The 24,934-nt window shown below is 36.4% G+C and overlaps 1 protein-coding gene across 14 annotated transcripts in view; it reads left to right on the top strand.

Annotated features, from left to right (window-relative positions):
- The window catches only part of KCNMA1 (potassium calcium-activated channel subfamily M alpha 1), a 427,658-nt gene that overhangs the window by 240,286 nt on the left and 162,438 nt on the right, over positions 1 to 24,934 (top strand). For all 14 annotated transcript variants that reach the window (XM_066191493.1, XM_066191492.1, XM_066191496.1 and 11 more), the window contains 2 exons: positions 7,749 to 7,842; positions 8,770 to 8,881. In XM_066191493.1, the coding sequence (XP_066047590.1) occupies positions 7,749 to 7,842; positions 8,770 to 8,881 (206 nt within the window). The remainder of the gene's footprint in view (positions 1 to 7,748; positions 7,843 to 8,769; positions 8,882 to 24,934) is intronic.

Genomic DNA, 24,934 nt, shown 5'->3' with positions numbered 1-24,934 from the left:
GCACAAAACCTCAGCAAAATATCTCTAAGCAGTGATGTAATGATCCCACAGAGTTTTATGGACCCAAGTCTTAGGGCTGTGACGGCAGGTTACGTGGCACTTCTCCTATGGCCAAAGTGGATCTTCACCTTGCCTTCGCCAATGCCTTGTTCCAGTGATTCAGCTGGCTGTCCTTCCTCCTTGGGAAGGAAACCAACTTAGCCCTGCCTGCATTTCCTGCAGCACTAACTGGAAGTGCTGGCGGCAAAAGTTCCCCAGCAGTGCGCCAGAGCGTGAAGTAATGGAAAAGATATTTGCCATCAAAAACTTTATTGGTGCTATGACTCAAAGAAAGGCTTTCTAAACTGAGATGCATTTAACAAGCATCTTGTATTTCGGAGATGAATAGAGATACTGTAAGAAAATAATTTTTTTCTGACTGTGGGACTCACTGAGTTAATAAATGGAAGCCACTTGAAGTAAGAAAAAGTGTGTTATGCTCTCTGTCCCTTTTAAGATGTTTGACATCTTTGATTCTAATTTAGTCTTGGTGATTTGTTTTAATTATAATATTTGTCCCCGAGGTATATATTTGATAGGCATCTGTGTTATTTTTGCCACACGTTCGTGCCTGTTTCAGTAAAGAGGATTTTAACTGCTTATTCCCTTCTGGGCTGTGGAACTAAACCATAAAGGAGCAAGCTCTTTTGCATTGAATGAAAATTGCTTTTATTAAATTATATATGTGGCTTTTCTATAGTTTTACTTTAGTACTACATCACTGAAACAGAGTTAAAAAGCCTAACCATAACCAACTTAATCTTCTTTGCTGTACTGTTCAAAATATGTATTAAAGGCGTATAAACAGAGACTGCTAAATCAAATTTGTGCCAAATTTATCTTTTTACTCTAGACTTCATAAAATTTGGTTTGCTCTAGAAGTAAATTCGGGCAAATTCGATATTAAAAAGAAGCTTCCAGTAAAACAAACTAATTTGGAAAAAAAGGAGCCACTTTAAGCAGTTTTACGAACAAAGAAAATTTACATGCCCAAATTGATACAAATCAATTGCATTAAAATACCATTTGAAAGTGCAGTGAGTGAAATGTCTTCAAATGGTGCAATACTAGTGAAATTCTAAATATTGAGTGGTTTTTCTTATTTATTTAATTTGTGTTGTTTGTTATAGCAGCATCAACTGGTATTTCTGTACATAGCTATAATTTCATTTTTAAATCTACTCACATCAATGGACATTCCTTCTGATGGAAAGTCCACATTGTACTGTTTCTTCATATAATATACTGTTATGCAATCTAAAAATTGTCATGAATATGGGAAATAAAAGCTTCCTGATCTTTTATATTATCAGTTCTTTAGGTTTTATATTTTATTTTATTGATACTAAGAATTAAAATATATTTTTATCTTGTTTCTGTAATGGATTTGGCTTTTCCTCCACCATTCAGAAAGCAGATTTGCAAAAATTAAAATTGTAAATTAGGAAAACTCTGAATTTCTAAAATTTTCAATAGCTTCTTAAAGTTCTGAAGTTGTAGCAGCTGTAGTAAGATATTAACATCAGTACTTTCTTGAAGTCGCAGTAGATGTAAGCTTCTTCTGTGGCGGTTTCTGGAAGTTTTACATATATATCTTCAAAACACTGACAAAATGCAGTGAGATTAATAGGTCTTAAAATAAACGTTTTCCCTTTTTTAAAAAAAATTATACATAGGTAAAAATTGGCATCCATCTTAGTTTTTGCACGTCTTGTCATTTAAAGAAAGAGAAGAAAAAGGCAAAAAACCATTAGGAGCAGACTGACACGATGTGCTAAAAGTGCGAGAGTCCACTTCCTCACCTAGGAAGAATAACAGCTGTAAATTGTGTATTGTATAGTTCTTTCAGGCGGTGAATTGGGTGTACAAAAGCTTTCCCGTTATTGTGGGGAACATTTTATATAAAATCATCCAGATAACTGTCACTGTGATTGCAAAGCTGGTCTAAAGTCTGAGTGAACGTACAACTCCTTCTCCCTACTTCTTTGTGGCCATAATGGCAATGCCTGCACTGTGGCAGGGATTGTTGGTTCATACTAAGGCTTTGATCTTAAGTTTGCAATGGGCTTTACCGCTCCTATCAAGTGGTGAAATGACACACTGAAAACCACTCAAGTTATTTTCAACTCTGTTGCAATTTAAAAAATCCTGGAAATATACTAAGTCTTCTTGGGAACTTTCGTAATAATACAGTAACAGAAACAATTAATTTCAGAAAATATTAAAAAGCTTTTTTTTGCTCTCTCCCACTCATTTTATGACTATTCAAGGAATAATTCCAGTAGAAACATTTCGATGCATTAAAAACATTTTAAGCCAGCCAGAAATAAGCAAGAATAATAAATATGTGATGTAAACTGTTGACAAAAATAGTTCTTTAAACAGCAGTAAATTCTTTTGAATTGAAGTGAGAAGTGGTACATTTTGTGTTAAAATTGTCATGCAAAGTGTTGGCTTCAGTGTTGATTGCAAGAGAGCTTAAAAGATGCTAGGAACACCTTGTCAAAATTTTTCCCCATGTATGTAAAATTAAATGGAATTATTTTGTTGCCGTCTTGTAGTCACTCTTGCTCATTGAAGTAGGTTATGCCTATTATAACTGTAGAACTGGGCTTTGTAGCTACTAGTTTTGTTGTAAAAATTGTGTAGATAATCAAAGATGCTCTTTCAAAGTACTTAACAAATATTAGAGAATCATAGAATCATTTATTTTAGAAATGACCTTTAAGTTCTCCACTAAACCATGTTTCTAAGTGTCACAACTATACATCTTTTAAATACCTCTGGGGATTGTGACTCAACCACTTCCCTGGGCAGCCTCTTCAATGTGTGAAAATGTTTCAGTGAAAAATTGTTTCCTAATATCCAATCTAACCTTCCCCTGGCACAGCTTAGGCCGTTTCCTCTTGCTCTCTCACTTATTTGCGAGAAGAAGTCAACCCCCACCTTGCTAAAACCCCTAGGGAGTGGTAGGGAGTGGTAAGGTCCTTCCTGAGCCTGCTTTTCTCCAGGCCCAACAACCCCAGCACCCTCAGCCCCCCTGTGCTTCAGACCCTTCCCCAGCTGTTGCCCTTCTCTGGACTTGCCTCAGCCCCTCACTGTCTTGCAGTGCGAGGCCCAGAGCTGGACACAGCACTTGAGGTGTGGCCTCACCAGTGCTCAGTACATGGGGTTGCTCCCTTCCCTGGTCCTGCTTTTGGCCTCCTTGGCCGCTTTGGCACATGCTAGCTCATGTTGAGCTGGCTGCTGATCGGCAACCTCACATCCTTTTCCAGTGAACAATCACAGCTGCTCTTCTCCAAGCCTGTAGCACTGCATGGGGTTGTTGTGACCTAAGTGCAGGACAAGACATTTGGCCTTGTTGAACCTCAAAAAAAGGGGCCTCAGCCCAAGGATCCAGCCTGTTCAGATCCCTCTGCAGAGCCTTCCTACCCTCTAGTAGATCAACACTCCCACTCATCTTGGTGTCGTCTGTGAGCTTACTGCGGGCTCATTCAATTCCCTTGACCAGATCTTAAATCAAGATATTAAACAGCACTGGCTCCAAAGCTGAGACCTGGGGAACACCATTAGTGGTCAGACACCAGGCAGATTTGACTCCTTTACTACACTCCTTGGCCTCAGTCATCCAGCCTTTTACCCAGCTAGTCCAAACTATGAGCAGCCAGCTTCTTCGCAGAATGCTGTGGGAAGTGGTGTAAAAAGCTTGACTAAAGTCTAGATGTACACCCTCCACAGTCTTTCCCTCATCCGCTAAGCAAGTCTCACCTTGTCGTAGAAGGAGATCAGATTGGTCTAGCAGCACTGCCTTTCATAAATCCAAATGAGCTGGACCTGATCTCGTGGTGTTCTACTTGTGCTCTGTGCTGGTTTCAAGAGGTTCTTCCCCATGACCTTCCCCAGCACCAAGATCAGACTGACAGGCTTGTAGTTGCATGAATCCTCTTTCTGATCCTTCTTGTATATGGGTGTCTTATTTCCTAACTTCCAGTGAGGTGGGACCTCTCCACTTAACCAGTTCTGCTGATAAATGATAGGAAGTGGCTTGGTGAGCGCTTGCACCAGTTCCCTCAGTATCTTTGGGTGGATTCCATGCAGCCCTCTCGATTTGCGTCTAAATGGTGCAGTATTTCACTGACCATTTCCCCTTGGATTGTGGGGGCTTCATTCTGCTCCCCATCTGTCTTTCATCATTCTGTGGTGCTGGGTACACAGAAAACAACTGGTCTTGCTATTAAAGACTGAGGCAAAGCAGGTATTAAGTACCCCAGTTTTCTCATTCTTTGTCACTATGTTTCCCACCCATGCAATAAAAGATGGAGATTCTACTTAGCTCTCCTTCTGTTGCTAATATATTTCTAGAAGCATTTTTTTATTGTCTTTTATGCCTGTAAACAGATTTGGTTCTAGTTGAGCTTTGGCCTTTCTAAGTTTCTCCCTGCATAACCTCAAAATGTCCTTGAAGCCCTCCTGAATTGCCTGGCCCTTCTTCCAAGGATGATACACTCTTATCCCTGAATTCCACCCAACGTTCTCTATTCAGTAAGACTGATGGTCTTCCCTGCCAGCTTGTCTTTTGACGTGTGGGGATGGCCTGCTTCAGCATGTTTAAAATTTCCTTGTTGAAGCATGTCCAGCCTTCCTGGACTCCTTTGCCTTTCAGGACTGCATCCCAAGGACCTTTCTCAACCAGCATCATAAACAGGCCAAAGCCTGCCCTCTGGGAGTCCAACACAGCAGTTCTGCTGGCCCCTCTTGTTATTTCTGCAGGAACCAAAATCTATTATTTTGTGATTGCTGTGCCCAAGACAACCTCCAATCATCATATCACCCACCAGTCCTCCTCTGTTCAGGAAACAGCTCTGGTGGTGTGCCCTCTCTATCTGGCTCATTTACCACATGTGCTCATCAGTTGTTGGAATATTGATCCTGCCACTTTTTTAGGGGGAGGCACTCATTGCATTTAGAGTTCCATCATTACTGTAATTTTCATCCAGTTATATTAAATCTTACCTGTCATTGCTAGTATGCTATTAATGGATTTTATCATAGTTTCTCCTGTCCTTTTGCAGTACAAATGTATGAAACCATGCTTACATGGAAGGGGAATAAAAATAATAGTTTCTAATAGTCTGTTGCCTTCTCCAAAAGTAAAACTTTTGCTGCCCTAATGGGGTGAAACCCCATAGGACTTGCTATGTGATTTTGATATAAACCAGGGAGTTTTATTAGTATTATTACTGGTTTTGGAGACCCCAGTACACTACTAAGAAGTATAGCACTTCTGTTTTTGGGAAACTTGATGTAAAGATGAATTTTAAATTGGCTTCCTTTCTGTAGCAGGCTGAATTAATTGTGCAATGATAAACATTAGTGGCCATATTTTTCTGTCAGATCAAATGTGAGCTACTGATGAAAACAAAAAAAAATTCAAACCAAAAATTTAATTTAGTATGTTTAAAATATTTTATAATCCATCTCTGAAAAAAATTAATAATTTCTTCAGAGTCATGCTCTTCTGACAAAATCCTCATTTGAAATAAAAAAGAGAGGATGCTGTGTTTGTCTTTGAAGTGGGTAACTTAAACATTGAAAGAGAGGAATGATCTTTGAAATGAAAGAAGGTTTAAAGGATATGACTAGCAGAAACATCAGTTTTGGTATTATGTGAACAAAAGTCACAAATCAGAATTGTCATCCATTGTGTTAAGTGTTTTCCAAAAAAAAAAAAAGAAGATGTATTATGCACTGGGTAATTTGTCAGATCTTGCAGGTTTTTGTAAAGGACAGTGACACAAAAGTACAGCTGTAAGCTGCAACCTTAGCTGACCTTAACTAAAAATTGCTCCCTATCCAGGTTATAAGACTCAGCAATTCCATTAGTTTCAGTGAATTTCTCCAGCTTTTGCAGGAACCTGACCTGGAATTAAGGGTTGGTGCAGGGCTGTTAATTCTGTTCCTCTGTACTTCCTGTTGGTAGGGTGCATTGTGACTCAGTGTGTGGTCTACCTTATTTTGACAAAATACTTTGTTCTCATTAGTGCCATACTGAAAATGCTCCAGTTGAGTTCTCAGATTGTATCCACTGTTTTTGTAGCTAAAACTGTGTTTGTAAAGTATGAAGTATTGTCTGCTGTCCTATATGTTAATGTTAGCATTTGGCTTCTCTTCCCTTCTGCTCTTATAAATCAATTTTATTTTAACTATACCGGAAGTATCTCATAACTTCAATGTCTTTTCAAATAGCCTTTGAAAAACAATTTTTAAAAATTTTTCTATAGCACTGAAGCTTCTTAAAATATAAAGCTATTGTATATCAAGGAGAATTTTGCTGCATACATTCATGCATCTAGAGACAGGAGAGAGCATGCTGTAATTAACTTGTTTGACCTGAAATGTATACAAGGAATGGAAAATTTGGCTGCATGTGTAATGACCTGGTAGTCCAGGTAATTTCCTTTATGCCTTAAGTTAGGTAACTGACATTCATAACGCATAGAATCTTGCTTGTTGAGCAGTCTAGCATTATATTTGCAGAACTACTGCTATACTAACTGGTATTACATTCACGTTCAGTGATTTATTTGATCTAGAAAGCCAACAAATTTCTGCTTTTCTAAAAGGATGTTTTCTAGGGCTCCAAATGATCAAATGATCTACGTTCTAGTGTCCCTCTATTACAGTTGTGGTGAACACATGATCATTTGCAATATATGTGTGTATATATATGTATATGTGGTGGGACATTATGTATATATAGTATATACATCAACATATATTGGGACATGATTTTCACTTTGGTCTATGACTACAACATTGGACTGTGGCTTCAACAACATGTTTTAGAAACCTCACAAATAAATCACTGATGATCCTTACAGAAGTTACCACCTTCCTTAGATAAAAGTATATTTATAAAGTACCAGTTTGTATAGAGTAAGCTTTGGATCTGTCCCACTGTCAAATAGAGCATAAAATAATAAGCTAAAATTTGCAATGGCTGCCTGATACACACAAGGGTATTTTAATTAACCTGCATGCAGAAATTAACCCTTAGAGTACTGCTTCAAATTCTTCAATTTATTTTGTTATTTAATTTTACCAGTGGGCTATGCTGCTTTTCTACTCAGTTCATAGTACTGTACATAAAGTACATTAAATAGCCATACAAAAAAAAAAAAGTGAGAAAAAGATAAAAAAAAATCCAATCAACTTCTTGTAAGCAAGGGATTCTACAAGACTAAGTACTCCAGGTTGCTAATGGGTAATGTATTCCTAAGCAACTATTTTTTGTTAAAGGTTTTATATTATAACATGAATTAAAAGCATGTAATGTTTCACTGTACCTGTGTGCTTGTTAGGTTTCTTCCTAAAGTATCATAGGTGTGTCTCCTTTAGAAAGAAGTCAGTTCTTTAAGGGTTAATGTGGGGTTAAGCAATCCTGAGGTATTCTCCTGCTTGTCCTCTCCTAAAGGTATCTGCATGTTAATTCTCAAATATTACCTGAACAGGTGAATATAAACCATGTATGGATGACTAACTGACTGTATGAAATAATTCCTTTGAAATGCTTGCTTGTATCTTGTAAATGACTGGAAAACAGAAACATGATTTCTGAATCAAGGTCTTTAATGAAATGCATACGATTCTCAGCAGAGTAGAAATTCATGTACTGACAATTTATTCTGATTTCTTTGTCTTTCAAATAGCCCAATAGAATCCTGCCAGAATTTCTACAAAGATTTCACATTACAGATCGACATGGCTTTCAATGTGTTCTTCCTACTCTACTTTGGCTTGCGTGTAAGTAGTGTGTCTTTGGTAGCAAGAGGCAGGGAGGGAATACAGCTGTTGTATATTGTGATTGAAACAGAGATTGTTTTTTCTTTGAAAGAAACACAATTAATATCTTCTTTAATGCAAAAAGTATGAACATCGTTTTTGAATGTGTAAGGCAAAGTTTTGAGAGATAAAACTGTTCTGTTAAATATCTTCATCATGATACACTTTTCCCCTTTATTTGTATATTTATATTTAATGTTTATATAAAGCAAATGTTTTCATTACTGTTTAATTATTAATCAAATGTGAATAGTAGTTTGACCTTATTTAAGCACATAGGCAAGTTCTATGATGTCCTTGGCATCTAAGCTTGCCAGTTTCCCTGGGCTGATTTTGTATTCAGGAAAGAGAAATGACCACATTCAGTTCAAAAGACCGAAGTGCTGCTGCAGTCCCAAACTGTGCCTTGTAGGAGTCATCCTGCTGATCTTCTCTGGACAGATAATAATGGGACTCTTTGTAAACCACTCTGTATTATTTAGTAATCTGTGAGCAGCAAGTACATGATAAGACTACTCCCAGCATATTGGTGTGCTAGAACAAAGGTGATGTACTTCGAAATACTTTATAATTGCCTACACTTTTCTAGTGTGACTGATACGTTGTCAATAAATGTGGAAAAAATATTTTTAGCACAGATATTACAACTGATCATGTAGATGATCTGTCTCTTCAGTTAGACCTTTGATTTTAATCTCAGTGTGATTATCAAGAAATGCACAATGCAGACTTTCTTCCAGTGAGACATATTTTGTCTGGACTGACCTAAAACATCAGTTAGTGCACTAACTTTTGAGTTTAATATTTTAGAACAGATACCTGCAGTCAGCCTGAGGATAATCTGATTCTTTCATCTCTTCCCCTCTTTTTTTTTTTTTTTCTTTCCAGTTTATAGCAGCCAATGACAAGCTATGGTTTTGGCTAGAAGTTAACTCAGTGGTAGATTTCTTCACGGTCCCTCCAGTATTTGTGTCAGTATATTTAAACAGAAGTTGGCTTGGTAAGTACAATTGTTTTACCTTTAAAATGCTTGTTATAAAATTACTTCCACTTTGCACATTTTGGTGGAGAATTTCTTTGCCTTGTGTCATTGTGTAAATAGAAGAATGTTACCAAAGTTGTTTCCAAAGTGAATTTTAAGCAGTAAGGTGGATTTTGTCAGAAAAAGCACTTACTATATCTGTTTTCAACTTACTAATATTATCTCGTACTCTAAGTGTTGGAGAACTCCATTTTGGAAGTACTGTGTAACATGAGGCTGCCCTTATCAAACCATGAGTTTGATTTGTCTCAGCTTGCAACCTGAACAGGTGATCTAGATCATTCATTCACTGAACTGGATTGTCATGAGTCAAGAATGCAGTCAGTATATTCTCATTGCATTTTTGGGCCACTGTGCCTAAATTTTAAATCAACTGAAACAACTGATTTGGGAGATACATTTAGACACCTAATATTTGTGTTGGACTGCTAGGAATGCATTAGAAAAGATATGCTACATATAAAATGGAATACAAAATGAAATAGAGAGGACCCTGAAAAAACATCCATAATGTGGCAAAGGGAGTTTCTTGTACAAATGTTATTTGCTCTCTCATGAGGAAAAATGAAGGTCAAATCTTTTGATTTTTTATTCAGAGAAAACTTCCTAAAAATGGCATACTTTGTGGTTGGCATGTCTTTAGACAATGTATAAAACCTCACAGTTTGGCAATTAATTCCTCCAGAAATACAGCCACTCACTGTCTGTGAAAACTGAAGAGAATGGTTAACTTAAATGTTTCATATGGAAGAAAATAAACCAGAGGGTCTTTAATAGTCATAATATTTTCATGTTAATATAGAAGTGCAAAGATACAAAAGTTATTGATGATTTTTTGGTTTTATGGAAAGAGATCAATAAATTTATAACCACAGTAAAGGTCATATAACCATGTCAGTGGTTATTAGTATGCCAGGGAAGAAAGCAGTAAAACAGCCAGAAAAGATCACTACACATCCTCATATGATTACTCCCTTTATCACATATCACCTCTGTCATTTATGGAAAACTGCATAAGGCTTTTTGAAAGAGAAAATGTCATACAGTTCCATTTTGTGATAGGAAATAAAACTTAAAAAGAAGGTATGTAAGTGAAAAACGTGCTTATACTTGAAAGAAAATTGCTGATTTCACTAGCTATAACTTAATCTCAGATTCTTTGCATTATGTGAATTAAAGGGATTTTTTCCATTTTCATTCTTGTATGTGATGTATCAGAGTTTCCCAAAAACTTTGAGATTGAAATCCTTGGAGACGAAGGCTATCTGAGAGAATAAATAGAATCACAGAATCCATTGAAAAGGAATATGAAATGAGAAAGTAGCAAGACCACAAACTCTGGGAAATGAGGCAGAGATAATTATTTGGAATGAATACCCTTCATGAAAGTGACTGTGTAATTGACTGACTCATGGTGACACAGCAATCCAGCTAGCAGTACTGACAGGGATAATGAGAGCGTTTGCACATTTAGCAGTTTCTGCTGCATAGATTTTATAAATTTTATGTCAGTTTTCAGGAAGAGTTAAGCACTCACAGGGTTGAAAAGATTTCCATAACTCTTAATTACACCAACATCACTTTATCTTGATTTCTTGTTTATGACCTCACTTTGCTGGTTTCCTCATGGAATCCTCCTGAGACATTTCTCACCTGCTGAGGCAAAAATATTGATGTGTTTTTTAATTTAGTCATCTTATGAGTAACGTATTTACAATGTTTTAGCTTTGCACCTGCTTCCAGAGGGGTTTTTATTTTAGATAAATCATCCTCAGTGAAATCATTCACTAATTCAAAAATGTGAATTGTTTGGATTCTTAACATAGCTTTAATTTAGACCAGCAAGGTATTTTGAGAAGCTGTGATGAAAGTATTTTTAAGTGAATATATGAAAGTTTATTAATGAAGACTGTGTCTTCCTTCACACCTTTGAAAGAGATGGCCAAATTTACTGTCTGTGGAGCTCAAATACTTTGATCATACTTGTAGGTAATACCGTGGTAGGACTGAGTGTGTGAGTAGGGGGGAAGGGAGGGTGTTTAGACCATATTATTCAGTTTCAGGTTAGATACCTACCTTGCCTTTTTCTTTTATATAAGTATTGTAATTGAGAGAGATATCCTTCTGCTGAGGGGGATTCAGAATATGTAATTTGTGGGTTTTGCACAAGTTGTCCCCATGTGTATGTAGGATTAGCAGGGAGGTTTGCCTTTTAGTGAGGCAAGTAGAGAGTGCTTAAGGTTAAGTAATGTGAACATGATTCAACACTGGCACATTTTAAGAATTTCTTAATGATTTAGTGGTATTCCTTTGTGCGCTTTAGATTTCAAGATCATTTAGAAGCTGAAATAAAATGCACCATCTGGAGTGTATTGTGCATCAGGGTCTTTCCAGTTTATTTCATTATTGATTCGTGTCAGTCAGCTATAGTGAGTTCATTGAAGTAGTCGGCAGAATCAAAGTCCCCAGTGTGGCTCTCTGAATGCACAATTCTACAGGAGCTGTCCTGGTTTAGCTAACTGACTAGTATCAGGATAGACCCACAGTTTGAGCAGTATTTTAAAGAAACCAAACTATCCTAAATAAATACTAAACTTTGCCTTTGTAAGTGCTTACAGAAAGATGTGAATTATAGCAGAGGATGTGCTCTGAGTGTATCATCTGTTCACGTACTGTAGTGGAAAGCCAGTGGATTTTTTTCTTTCTCATGCTAGTTCAGATATGCCATCATTCACCTAACATGTAGCTCTTAGGATGTGAAGCCTTCTCCTTTCCCTGCTACTCTCTTGTATTCAGCTTTTCATAACCTGCATTCTTGCACCTTGAAATGCTGTATATGAATTAATTTTTCAATCAGTATTCATAAAGGATGTTGTTTCAAATCTAGTCTTCTACCTAGATTTCAGTTTGCAGACATTTGGTATTGAAAGACAGATCAGATTATGATTTTTCAAAAGGTTTCTAGGAATGTCATTATGATTGATACCTGAAGTAAAGCTGAAGGCAAAACAGCACTTCAAACCTGCAAAATACCAAATTTTTAGGTTGGGTAAATCCTTCAGAAAGGGTTTCTGTGGTATCGTTTTTGCTTGCACAGGACAGCATAAGAAAAGGAAGCACACAAAAAGAACGCATTTGGCATATGGGAAGAGCTACATATTATTGAAAGGTTGGGGGAAGTACAGATAGAAAAAAAATAACAAATTTGTAATAGTTTAGTGATATACAGTGCTTTATCATGCTGTATGAAAATTTCCTATGTTTTGACTTGAAAACTGTACAGATATGAATATCACTGTGTTTTTTGGATGCTCATTTTCATCTAGATCCCCGTGACATTTTTCCAGCACTGTTTTGCAAACAGGAGTATTTGTGTAGATACTTGCTCATAAACTATAGCTCTCCTTTATAAAATCATATGTATTGCTTGCACAGCTCTGTACAAGAAACTTTCTGATAATAGTAGGACAGTTCTCCAGGTGCCGGATTCTACAGAGTGGTGAGAATCTTCCCAAGGGAATAATGTTTCATACGTGATTTTGACTGTGAATTTCTACCAAATTATTTCAGTGCATTGCTGAGTTTGTATTATTTTGTTTATAGTCTAAGTGAAGGTAGGCTGAAAGGGTTGTTGGAGAGAAAAGAATTTTCAATGGGAGAAATAATGGCTAAGTTTCAGATTCAGAACTGTTTCCCTTTGGATAGCTTGCAGTCTGAAAAATTGGAGAGTCCTGCAACAAGTGAATGTCTTCCAGTTTTATTTCGTAAAGACTAAACAACACTTTACACATGCTTAAAACTGTTATTCTATCTTCTGTGGTAGCAAAGCCAGTTCAAATAACTGAAATGCCCTTTATCATGTACTTGTATGCTTATGAAAAAGAAAACACTGATTTTATGAGTTGCCTGTGTTGGGCTAAATGGCCTTGACAGGATTGTGTTGTTAGAGGGAGATTTAACATAAGAAATAGGATCTTGGCTTCACATTTGCAAGAATATGTGAATGAGGAAAAATCAGCCTTAGATTGTGATATTAATACAAAGATATTCATGCAACGTAATATATGAATTTGATAGTGTCTCATTGTTGAATCAGGGAAATTAAAGATAAAAAAGATCTTTTAAACTATCTTACTTCCTTTTCCTGACTGCGTGCTTCATCTGTTCTACTGTACAGAACATCAAGGGGTAGAAACTGCATGATTCCTAGTAAATTCTATTATCAGGAAGATTTTTTCTTCATCCTTATTCCCTGACATCCCTTTTAGTCTAGGTTGCTGCTGATGCTGACATTTTTTTCAGGAAATATTTTGAGAAATATAGTGGGGGGGGGAAAGAAGACAGACAATAGATGCAAATACAGACACATGCAAAGCATAAAGAACAAATCTCTTCAGGTGATGATTAGCCCAGTTAGGGAAGGGGGTCCTTTTTTCCAGTGGTTGCTCAAATTCTGTCCAGGTCCTGTTACAGACATTTTAATTAATTTTGGATGAGACTTGTGGTTTCAGTATTAATGCCTGGTCTGAGAAGAGTGTTTCCAACAACTCTGGTGGAAATTTAGCTTTCTTGGTGAGTTGGAGAACGAAATTGGTTTCTCACCATGGAGAGAGATAGAAGACTTTGGGAGGAAAAGCGGATGTGTCTTACTAAGATAGTTAAGGTGATGGTGTGAAGCCTTCTGCCAATCCACCAAGTGTTCTTCAAGATGAAGCTTTAGTTAAAAATCTGTACATGAAAACATTTGTTTTAATGTCATGTCGACTTTCTTGCCAAAATCTCTATGGAACAGCTCAACCTGAAACCATATTTGAAACCACTTTATTCCTTTTGGGAAACTTAGATAGTTTAATGGAATTTAGTTACAGTGGCACAAAATCGTCCTCTGCTGGCTTGGTTGTAGGGATACCACTTCAACTTTGCAGTCGCTTACTGGATTTTGGTGCATCTACAGGTTGCGAAGCTCCCTTACTTAGCACCTTAAATTTGCAGTCGTGTGCAATGACTATATTGGTAAGTGTTGTGCATTTCTGCCATCTATTGGTGGAATCTTTGAATGCACATCCAAATTCTACACTACTCCTTGCAAAACTAGTGTCTTTTATACAGCTTTGATGCATTTTTTTGTCACTTTACTTATGTTATGCATTATTTTATTTATAATGGAAGCCAAATTCTCTACAATTTCCTAGAAGAAATTAATTTATCAATATCTGCATGTGTACTGCTTTTATGTATGGTAACATTTCTTTCTACACTTCAAATACCTTCAAACAGGTATCAGTGAATTTCATGAAAAGACTTTTGAATGCTCAATGTGCTCAGTGATTTGTCCTTGATCTGTCATTGAATGGACTGTATCACATTGGCATTGTATTGAAGACAATATTTTTGCTTTTTTCTAAGCACCTCAATCAGTTCAGGTTTCACAGAGCATGCAAATTTTGATAGGGCCCCAGTTAAAGTAATACTCACCTTCCAACAGACATTTGAGTTGCTACAGTATTAAGACCAGAAGGTAACCTTGTGGAAAGTATACATTTGCTGAAATCTGTGGCAGATTTTTATGGATGTTGTTGAATTCATTTGTGACTATGTGCTTCTCATCTCTCCTCCACTGATGAGAAGTCAAACAAGTAGCCATAAGACCCTGGAGCAGAGCAGAAACACAGGGACAGCGCTAGTTTCAAGTGTCATTAGTGTCTGTCATCTGACATGCATAGAAACTGTGTTCTTGCTTCCCTACCTCTCTGAACTCAAAGCAAATGGGATAATTTAAATCAACTGTCCCCAGTCTGTCTCTGTGAGTGGTACTTAACATTGCACAGACAAATGACCCTAAAACATTCTGATTTCTATTCTGCTCTGATGGGGAGGGATGATAGGCAGGAGGGGAGAATCTTGATTTTTTCATGTGTGAATGAGTGGCAGGCTCACCTGAAAGTAGTCCTAGTTTCTGAATTTTTAGAAGCTGTTCATAGTTAATATCATAGCTGCTTCAAAAACTGCCTCCTGCTGTATTTGCCAAGCTGGATGGACTAGTTTGACCTCTTTCATCTATAACTTGACTGAGCAAGAATGTGTCTTTAGTGGAAGAAAATAAAATAATCCAGTCCTAAATTTATAGTTAAATACAAGGAAATGGTACCTGTAAACAAATACATGTAGTTTGTTGCCATCCTGCTTTACACAGTTCCAGTCTTGCTTGTCACTCACTTACTCTCTTCCTTATCAAGCACTTCATCCCCTGGTATCATTGCTTAACATTATTAGGCAGAATATGAATAGAAACATTAAATAACTTAAGGTCAAGAACACATTCCTGACAAGGCTTCCAAGGAGGACATGACAGATACATTTTAAGACTCCCTGGGGTTTAGTCCATTAATGAGTGCCATGGCAATGCTGAGTAAATGACAACAGTATTTATAGCTCTGTCACTCAAACATGTAATTTAATGGGAAAGCAAATGGTATGTGATGCTTTTCTAAATGTATACTTAAATAGAATTACTTATCTTGACGACTTAATTACTTTGTAGTAGAACTCTTTGTTTTGTCTGAGATTAATTAATAGGGTCATGGTTATTTCTTTTAGGCTTATGGAAATAACATGAACTTTCTTCTGGAACTTCTATAAACTATATGTGCCAGACTTGCCTAAAACCAACACTAAGTAGCCCACAGAGTTTTAAAAGCTATCGGATACAGGTTACCCAAATATGATGACTTAAAAATGTCTGGCTTAACAGATGTGTTTATTTGCATTCTCCTTAGTCTCCTTAGTCACATTAGGAAGGCAATCATTACATGATTGGCTTTTTCTAAGTTATGAAATAAAATATGTATGGGAAACTTCTGCTTTTTCTCCATCATTAATGAAATGTCCGCCATGTTTCTAGTCGTGCAACACTTCAATTAAAATGTCTTTGCAATGCAGTAAGTCTGTGGTTGGCTAACATATTTCATAAACATTTTATTCCTTTTGAATTCTGCTGTTCTTAAACTAAAAAAATATATTACTATTTTGGACTGGTTGTGGTTTGATTTGTTTTGTTTTGCTTTGCTTGTTTTGTGAACAGTAAACGCAATTAGTATTTTCATTTAAGTGACCTAAATTTGAATTCCTAGTTAGATCTCCTTGTCATATAACCAACCCTCCCTTCAGTGAAACACTCTTGGTATTCTTTCAGGGTTATAATATTTAGAACTTCAAAATGTATATTAATGTTCTTCAGCATATGTTTTTTTCAGATACCATGCTGTAAACTGAACTGTTTTTACGTATATTTCATACAGATTAACATAAGCAGCTAGACTTTACATTAGCTGATGTAGCCAAATTATCTGTTGTGACCATTGGTTGATGTTCTATGTCATGTTTTTTCTGGACATCAATCCATAAATGTTGAAGATCAAAGTCTGCCAGATTTAGTGATTGAGAAACACAGAAGGCTATTTTGATGTAGATTGACTGCTAAATTCTACAGAGTTTAAAATAACTGACTTTAATTTTGCTCATATTTAATTCAGTAATACTCTGCTCTAGGATAACAACAGGATAGTAATCGCAAGTATAAAGGATTTATGCTGAAAAATAAATCACTGCAATTTCCTTTAATGGCCAAGCATTTTGTGTTTTTTTTAAAAGATATTACATAATTTTCTTCTCTCCAGATCCTTTTCTGTCCAGTTAAAATCTGTTCCCAAGAACTGGATGTTAGGTGAAAAAACAAACTATTTTCCTTTTATCCTTCTTTGTATTATCAGTTTAATTACTTTACGACTGCCCTTGGATTCTGTAATGGTTTCAGTGGTCTTTCTGACTCTGTAATTAAGTTCTTCTGCTTCAATGAAGGTTACCTGGACTGTTGAGTTCTGTCTTTAAGAGATTGTGGAATAATACTGTAAAAGGAGAGAACCCATTCCCTCAAACTGCTGAGGGAAACCACAATTATTTATTCTGTCTTCTGGCATATGAATGAGGGGCAGTTAAAAGTGCTTCTTTTAGCATCACATTATCATCAGTCAGGTGATTTCCAAATTTTCTTGAGCTATCTACCACATGTTACTGACTTGTACACTTTCCTTAATGGTAGTATGAGAGATCTTAATATTAATATGAGAGATTAGATTGATTTTTTTTTAATTTGACTGTTTCTTATCTTATGTCAGCTGAAAGACCAGTTGAAAATAAAATTTCATTCCTTATCTCCCAAATGGTATGTTAATATGTATAGTTCCTTGTAGGCATTTAGTCTAGTCTTTATACATTATCCAGTAGTTATTCCTCTGATAGCATCTTTCATTGATTCTTTTGACTGTGTTTTTAAATATTTTCAATTTGAGTAAGTTTGTTGCTGAGTGCGATCTTCTCGACTTTGAATTTTGAATGGTTGTTGTTTACAAGCAACTTTATAAGTAAAAAAATTGATATCTGCATAAATCCAATACTAGAAGTCTTTACACCTAAAACATGACAGTTTATATTTTGGCATTTTTAACATGCGTTCTGTGATTTCTGGTTACTGTTTTTGATCTTTTGTTCACTTTCTATTTGTAATTTCTGTAACACTGCTCAAAGGAACTATTTCGTCTTCTAAGCCCTGGACCAAATGTACAGCGATGTCCGTGTAGTTCTCATTAATTCAGCACCAGTTGTCTAGCGTGCTCTGTGGTGCATGAGCCTGGGTTTATGTGGAATTAAGAAAAGATGCATTATTCAGTTTAAGTAATTAAAAACCTCGAACTGCATATCTGTGTTCCTCCTGACTTTTTTGCAAGACTGAATTAAGCAGAAGCAAATCCTCTTGGGACTGGAATTGGTATAAACTGATGCAAAGACTGTTGGGCTTTCACTAGAAAGATTAGAAGTTAAGAATTCCATACAAGGCTTGAGACAGTTCTTTCGTGTCTGTTTTTTCTGAATATCAAAGGGCTCTGATGGAACTTATGTACTCACCTGAGACTGGAGGTTTATTTAAACTGGATCATTCATATCCTTCCAGTAATCTTTTGGCAATTCTGTCACTTCACTTTATATACATGTGAAATTAAGAAAAGTCAAGAGAGATTTGATCAAGATTTTTCACTCTTGTTATAATTCCACATTCAAAAGAGGAAACTTTGTTAATATGGTTTTTTACATGCACTGCTTGACCCTCACCTGAGAGGTCCAGACCCCATTGGGATTAGCTAAAATGACTTCTTGTGCTTCAGTGCTCCAGGTATCGATATGAGAAAAGCCGGGTCAGGGCCTGCTGCTGGTAACGCCAAGGTTGAGGGTTCAGTCCCTGGATGGGCCATATACCTAAGAGTTGCACTTGACCCTTGTGGGTCCCTTCTATCTCAGAATATTCTGTGGATCTGTTAAGTTTGGACCTTCCTGCTCAAATGACATTTCAGAATTACTGGTTGGATGGCTGAAAATCTGTTCCTTTATCCACTATTCTGTCTTTACAGTTGCAGTATTTTACTATACAAAGTCAGACAGCATATAGAGAAGAAAAATTTGGGAAATGTTCTTACAACTGGAATATTTAAGGCTTTTTCTGAAGTTTTGAATTGCAGGATGTTTATACGATCTGGCAGTTTCATACAATATTTACCTAAGGCAAGGGAACAGTACCCTTCATAGTTTGTCACATTTTGCCACTTGTTTCACATCAGTTTTTTGAATGATTAACATTCTCTAGTGTTTCTGTGTTTATATTCTTACATTATACAGGGCTTGCACTTCATTCACTACTGACCCACAGACATTTAGCCTTTGTTAACCTTGTTATCACCTTGAGCAGTATTTAGTAGCAAACTATCTCAAATTCTAAATGAAAATAGAAACACAGCAGAGCAGTCCATAAAATGAAGGACATATTTCTGCACCACTCTGAAGATACTGACTCCTCCGCAGCTACTTGCGCTGCTGTGGCTCACCTAATGGATTGCCAGAAAGTTTGCCAATAAAGCCAATGGTGCTCAGAGGCCAGGATTTACACATTCTTTAGATCTGCATGCATTGGGAATTTTTTTGTTGCTTTTCTTAGTTTCTTCTGTTCAGGGAACTTTTTAATTTGGAACGAAGTTAAAGAAGCTGCTACTGAACATGTGAGTGTATTTTTGTTTCATTCAGACATTTGGTTTTAAATTGTTTTTTAAAAAGTCAGTGCATTTCGTTTATAAATTGGATATAATTATTAAAGATTTTTCTCTAAATCTATCTAGCGATCTTCTCTGCTTTGATATGTTTAAAGGGATATGAAGTGAAAAAAATTACATTTTCTTGGTGTTTTAGGTTTTAGCTATCTAAGCTTAACTTGTCTTCAAAATTGCACAGGCATTTACTAGAAGCATGTTTTCCTGTGATAGCTCTCCAGATGCAACTTTGATTCAAAAGCTGAATATTGGAAAAGCAGCCTATTTAACTTTATAATTTCATTTGTTTGTTGCTAGTAAATATATAAGAGGTGGCAGATAAAAAAACAGAATAATGCATCTTTTAATTCAAAGATAGTGTTAGAACAGAAAAACGAGGGCTTCTACTTAAGTAAAACTGCTATAAAAGTTCCATTCTAAAGCCATTTTCTTGTTGCAGTTATAGGTGATTTATGCAGGGAAATTATTTTGCCCTCTTTTAAGATCACCTTTATAAAGTAAGGCAGATGGAACTGTGCTCCATGGACGTGTTTAGTACAAAGCATTTTATTAAGCATTATCCTTCAAGGAGTGCTGGTTTTATTCAAAACAGTAATATTGTAGCATCACTGTGGATGTGTAGCTGAAATGAACCAGCTGTATATTATCTTAATTGTGAAGTTCAATTTGAAGAGGTTTTACATGAAAGTTGGGATATCTAGTGACCATAATCTTCATAATCAAAAGAAAATTGTTGTATTCCCTTACAGGCACAGATGACTGAGAGCAAAATGCTTTTTGTGATTTCTGATTTACTCGAAACTCTCCAGTCATTAAGTTCTCTATTACCACCTAGTTACTCTCCTTCTCAGTATAAATTATCTGACAGCTTTATTGTCTTCCTAATTGCTGATTATGTTTTTCTTTGATCAGCTCCACACCGTGTGGAACATTTTCCTGCAAAACCAAAGGAGTTTTTGTGTATGGATGAGCTCACGGTGCACTACAGAGGTACACTGGTGCCTTTCCAGTCCCTGTGCACTCGGCAGTTAATGCCAGTCATGTTCATCCACACTGCAGCCCCTTGGCCATCCAAAGTGTCATTTGCTTGAGGATAGGGAGTAATTTCAGCTGACACTAGGCTTGGGAGTGTGGATCATACCTTCAGAGCCCAGCAGAAGGTCTCCTTTAGCTGAGAACTAGCTGGATTATTAGTAGCCAAATAGAGCACTGACACTGTGTGCTGAAAGTGAAGTGAGGATTATTTTCACCTAAAAATCTTGTGACTATAAATTCAAGTGAGATAGGGTGGTTTGTAAAGCAAATGGTATGATTTGGGCTTTTATTATCTGTTAAATTCCATATTTGGTTTTTTCTGTGTTACTTCACTTTTCTTCCTATTGTGGGCAAATTGTACATATCAGCACTGTAAAAGCAGGAATGTCAGGAAATATCATCTGAATTATTTCATGTCCACTTTTAACTAGGAAATTAATCTAGAGAAAATTATATATCACTGCATGTGGGGCAGATCCTGTAAGAAACATGCAGCCTTCAGTGGAAAATAGCCAATAATACATAGATTTGAGGAACAGAGTCTTGTAGGAAAATTTCAGACCCCTTCTTTACCAGGCACTGGCTCTAATCTACTCTGATAGTGCATAGAATTTTCACTATCTTCTCTCTTTGACTTGGTAACATCAGCCTTTAGGGAAAGCATTTCTGTGCACCTGAAAATGCAAGAATTTTCTTCTCAGTAGGCAGAGCACAGATTTTCGATCTGATGTGAATTTGGAGAAAGGAGTTTTAAATGGTACTTCCTTTACTGGCTGTATTCTTGACTCAGTCTTAATGAATTGACACTTGCTGTTCTCAGACCTAATATTCAAACATGGTGCACTACTGAGGAGGTGAAGACTACTTTTTAGTACTGCATTGAGGTGAAATAAGGGATGCTGAAACGTGGTGTATGGATCTATACAACAGCTGTGTTTGCAAAAAGCAGATAAAACACCATAATCTTTGATTTCTGTGGAATTTTATGACTAAATTCATAATCCTACAGCTGGTCTGAAATACTCTGTTTATTGTTGGTACAATATAAATTTACAAAATGTGCAAGGAATTATTCTGTACTCTTGAGTAAAAGGGTATTGCTTCACCAGAACAAACATAAATATTTTTTTGAATATTTGTCATCCATCTGCTCAGAAAATGGAATTAATGCTTTTTGCACCTGGATCGCAATCACATACAGAATTTTGTGGTATATAATTTTCATAACTGGTTTTTCATAATTAATTTATGTATCTGCTTACATCCATTCTTTAACTGTTTCCTTTGTGCAACTGGAAGGCTAAAGAGGCTCACTGAGTAGGATGCATTATATCATACCAGTTGATTAGAAGTGGAATACTTGACTCCTTTTCAAGCCTTATTTCGTAGTATGCTCATTGTTCTTTGGCAGTTATGGCCTGTGCCTTGTGACTCACGGGAGCAAAGACAGGCAGAAATGCAAGTCTTTTTTTAAATCACCCTCCTGCAGCATGAGTCAGGCTTTAGATCTGGCCTTTGCCCTTCCTTTGCCTTTGTTCTTATCATTTGTTCTGCCCTATGGTTACAGCCTCTCAGAATAGCATATTCCTGATTTTAGTGCAATTTGTTCCTGATGAATGCCAGGGAAAATTATATAAGATGCTAACTTGTCATTTTTCAGGGAGGGAAGCCTCTTTATATTGGGCGGTAGTGGTCACTTTAGAAAGCAATTCCCAAATTTCCAACCTTCTGTCCAATCCTCTTTGCAAGGTTAGCTTGCTGAGGTGTAACCTCTTACTTCAACGGTCTTTTTCGTTTTAACAGCGCCATCAATAAAATGGACAATTAATATTTTTCTCCCCAAATCAAAGAATTAAAAAAGGCATATTTCCTATCTATTTTGAATATGACTTGCACTATCTGGAAAGGATTACACAAATGTAATATTAAAAAAATAGAAAAATGAAAGCTGAATAAATTTTTTGCCTTTTTAACTCTCTTCTACCCACAAGGTAAATATGAATGCTGGTTATTCTTCCCTTCTTGGTTTCAGCCTTTTGTCAAAAATGGCACCAACATCACTTTGGTGGGATAATACTTCTTTTGCAATATGAAATGTTTACAAGTTAATGCTCTCTGATTTTTCGTAAAGATTTGCTCTTCATGTACTACTGGCTGCAGCTGTGCTTGGTTAAAGGAATATGACATAGCTGTTGCCTGAAAGGATGTAAAGCAGGAAAGGTGATGTTTACATATCAAGTGACTGGTTTTGTTCTTGCTAATGCCAGGCTTTCTGAAAATGGTTTAATAGCTTAAGATTTTGAGACTAGGAGATAAAAAAATAAATAATGCAACTACATGCATTTTCTCAGGAACTCAAGATTGGATTGTAAATTTACCTTCTAAACAATTTAGTGAGATTAATGAGTGGTAAATTCTTGGGAGAATGAGCATTATTCTGGTTTTGTCATAATCCATAGATGTTGTTACAAAGCTGTACTAAAAAGTAGTTGTTGACCAACCTGTAGAGATTTTGTATTCAGACATAGCCGGTTATTTTTTCTTTTCTATGAATAATACTTTTGCCATTTTTGAAATAGCAGCAATGAAAATTTTGTGGGCCATTTTGTGTACAGCAAATGGTTTTTACATTGTCGTATTAGAAGTAACAATTTAAAAGAGAGGAAAGGTAGCAATTGGAAAATTCTGTGTTCACTTATTGTAAATTAAATTACAAATGAGTTTTCAAGGAGAGAATAATCATAGGATATAACACAGTTATTTTTCTCTACAGCAGGTTTTTCTTTGGCAGGTTTCCTTGTGGTTTTTGTTTTTTTACAGGTTGTGCTTTTGAGCACAACTGTAAGCAAATAGTATCCTGCAAAAGCACAGCAAATCCATCACTCATGTCTAACCTGTGTTTTAAGGGACAATAAGTTGATACCCACTTCTAGCCACGACATTGGTTTTCCAAGGCAGGATCTAATGTTCCCTTGCTCTCCTGCATGATGATATACCAAGTATCTAGCCCCTGCATAGCCAATGTTAAAGTGGAGCTCAGCTGCTGACTAGTCTTGCTTTCTTTTCTGCGTATTTAAGTTTAATAGCTTCACATTTGGATGGACTTTGAAAGCAAGTTGTCGTTTAATTATAGCAGTACTTCCATAAGTATGTAAATCTATTTTTATGACAAGTTCGAGGAGGGTCATGGAGTGATTTCCTTCAAGGGTATGCTTCTGTAGAAAATACGAAAAACTTCACTTGTAAGTGTCTTGGATTCATTGAAGGCGAAATAAGTAGTTAAAATTAATTCTAGAGCTCGTTACAAAAGAATGCTTGTTGATTAGTTTGGATTAAATACTTCAGAGCAGACTGCAGACATTTCAGGTGCTGCTGGTAACACAAGGTTTAGGAGTTGTAGGTCTGTTTCCAACCAGGAGGCCAAGGACCGTTTCCCTCACAGAGGTAGGAGACAGTGATACTCTACTGCTGGTACCACCTTCATGTGCTTAGGTGGACTCCAGGCTTTCACTCAGATGCTCATCTGAGCTAGAATACCTAAAAGGTATTTTTCTGGATGACGAAAAAAAAAATCAGTCTACAGAGAACAATTTTCTGCAGTCTAGTTTTACATCTAATATAAAAGAAAACTGGCCAAGTAATAAATATATCGATATTATAGATGGTAGCAAACTGTAATATCACTGAAAACAAGAAGCTGTCTTGGGTAATTGGGTTGTAGAACAAAATACTAAAAAAAAATATTCATTTGGAAAGCAGAAACGTCTGCACAGAAAATAATACCAGCAGCTTTGTGTGGCTGACTGTGATGTCGAAGAATGCCTCTCAGCACAATATGCCATCATCCTGCTGCTGCTCAAATTTATATACTTTTTTTTTTTTAACTTGTGGAGCAGGTTTATTTTAGATTTAATCCTAGTTTGTATCATTTAATTTATGTTTTCACATTTTGATGTATGCAACAGATTAAGCAGTGCACTGACTGAAAAGGAAGAAAATTAATAAAAATCTGGCTAATCCAAGAAGCTGAGGAGTTAATACTGTCAAATTGTTAAAACCGAAATACTAGGTTATATAAACTAAACAGCTTGGCACTTGGTATTTATTATTTCAGTCCTGTTTTCCTTTAGAGACATTCCAGGCTTTCAAGGTAAATGGATTCTACACCCAAACATTTGCTGTACTAAGTACGAAGTACTAATGATAGGTTTAAAATTGGATAATAACAAGATTATAATACTAGTCAAGAGGAAATACAGAAAGGAAAATAGTGTGCCTTATATGGCAGAAAGTAAGTAGGACGTGCATTCATTTTGAGCTGTACAAGATGTGATTAGTAACATGGTTAAGTACTACCCCATTCAAATCTTTTCAGTTTGAGAGGAATGATTCAAGTGCTCACAGATATATCATGGATGTTTGTCAGCATGTGGGCATAAGAGCCATCCCTTTGGACTCCGTGAAACTTGACTATTGTGACCAGTGGGAATGTAACCAGGTTGTTTGTAAGAATGTAGTGTTAAAGGTTACAATGCAAAGAACCCACAGAAGTCGTTTGCTTCACTGTCTGCATGTTACTTATAGTTTGAAATTTACATGTACTACAGTCCCCTTTATATTTGGCAGTCCACCCCTTAATAACAGATCCAAAATGCTTTGAAATCCTGTGCATTTCACGTAAGCACATGGTACAGCCTATTTTTGTGTCTGCTTTGCATTGGTATACTCCAGATGGCATTGGTATATTCGTGGGTCTTCTGAGGCCAAAAAACAAGGGAAGAAAAAAGGAAAAAGAAAAAAGGAATGATAAGCATATTCCTCAAAA

This window comes from Chamaea fasciata, unplaced genomic scaffold (genome assembly GCF_029207755.1).
Source record: "Chamaea fasciata isolate MVZ Bird 193981 ecotype frontalis unplaced genomic scaffold, bChaFas1.0.hap1 SCAF_9, whole genome shotgun sequence".
Lineage (NCBI taxonomy): Eukaryota > Metazoa > Chordata > Aves > Passeriformes > Sylviidae > Chamaea > Chamaea fasciata.
This window is presented reverse-complemented; position numbering and strand designations above follow the sequence as displayed.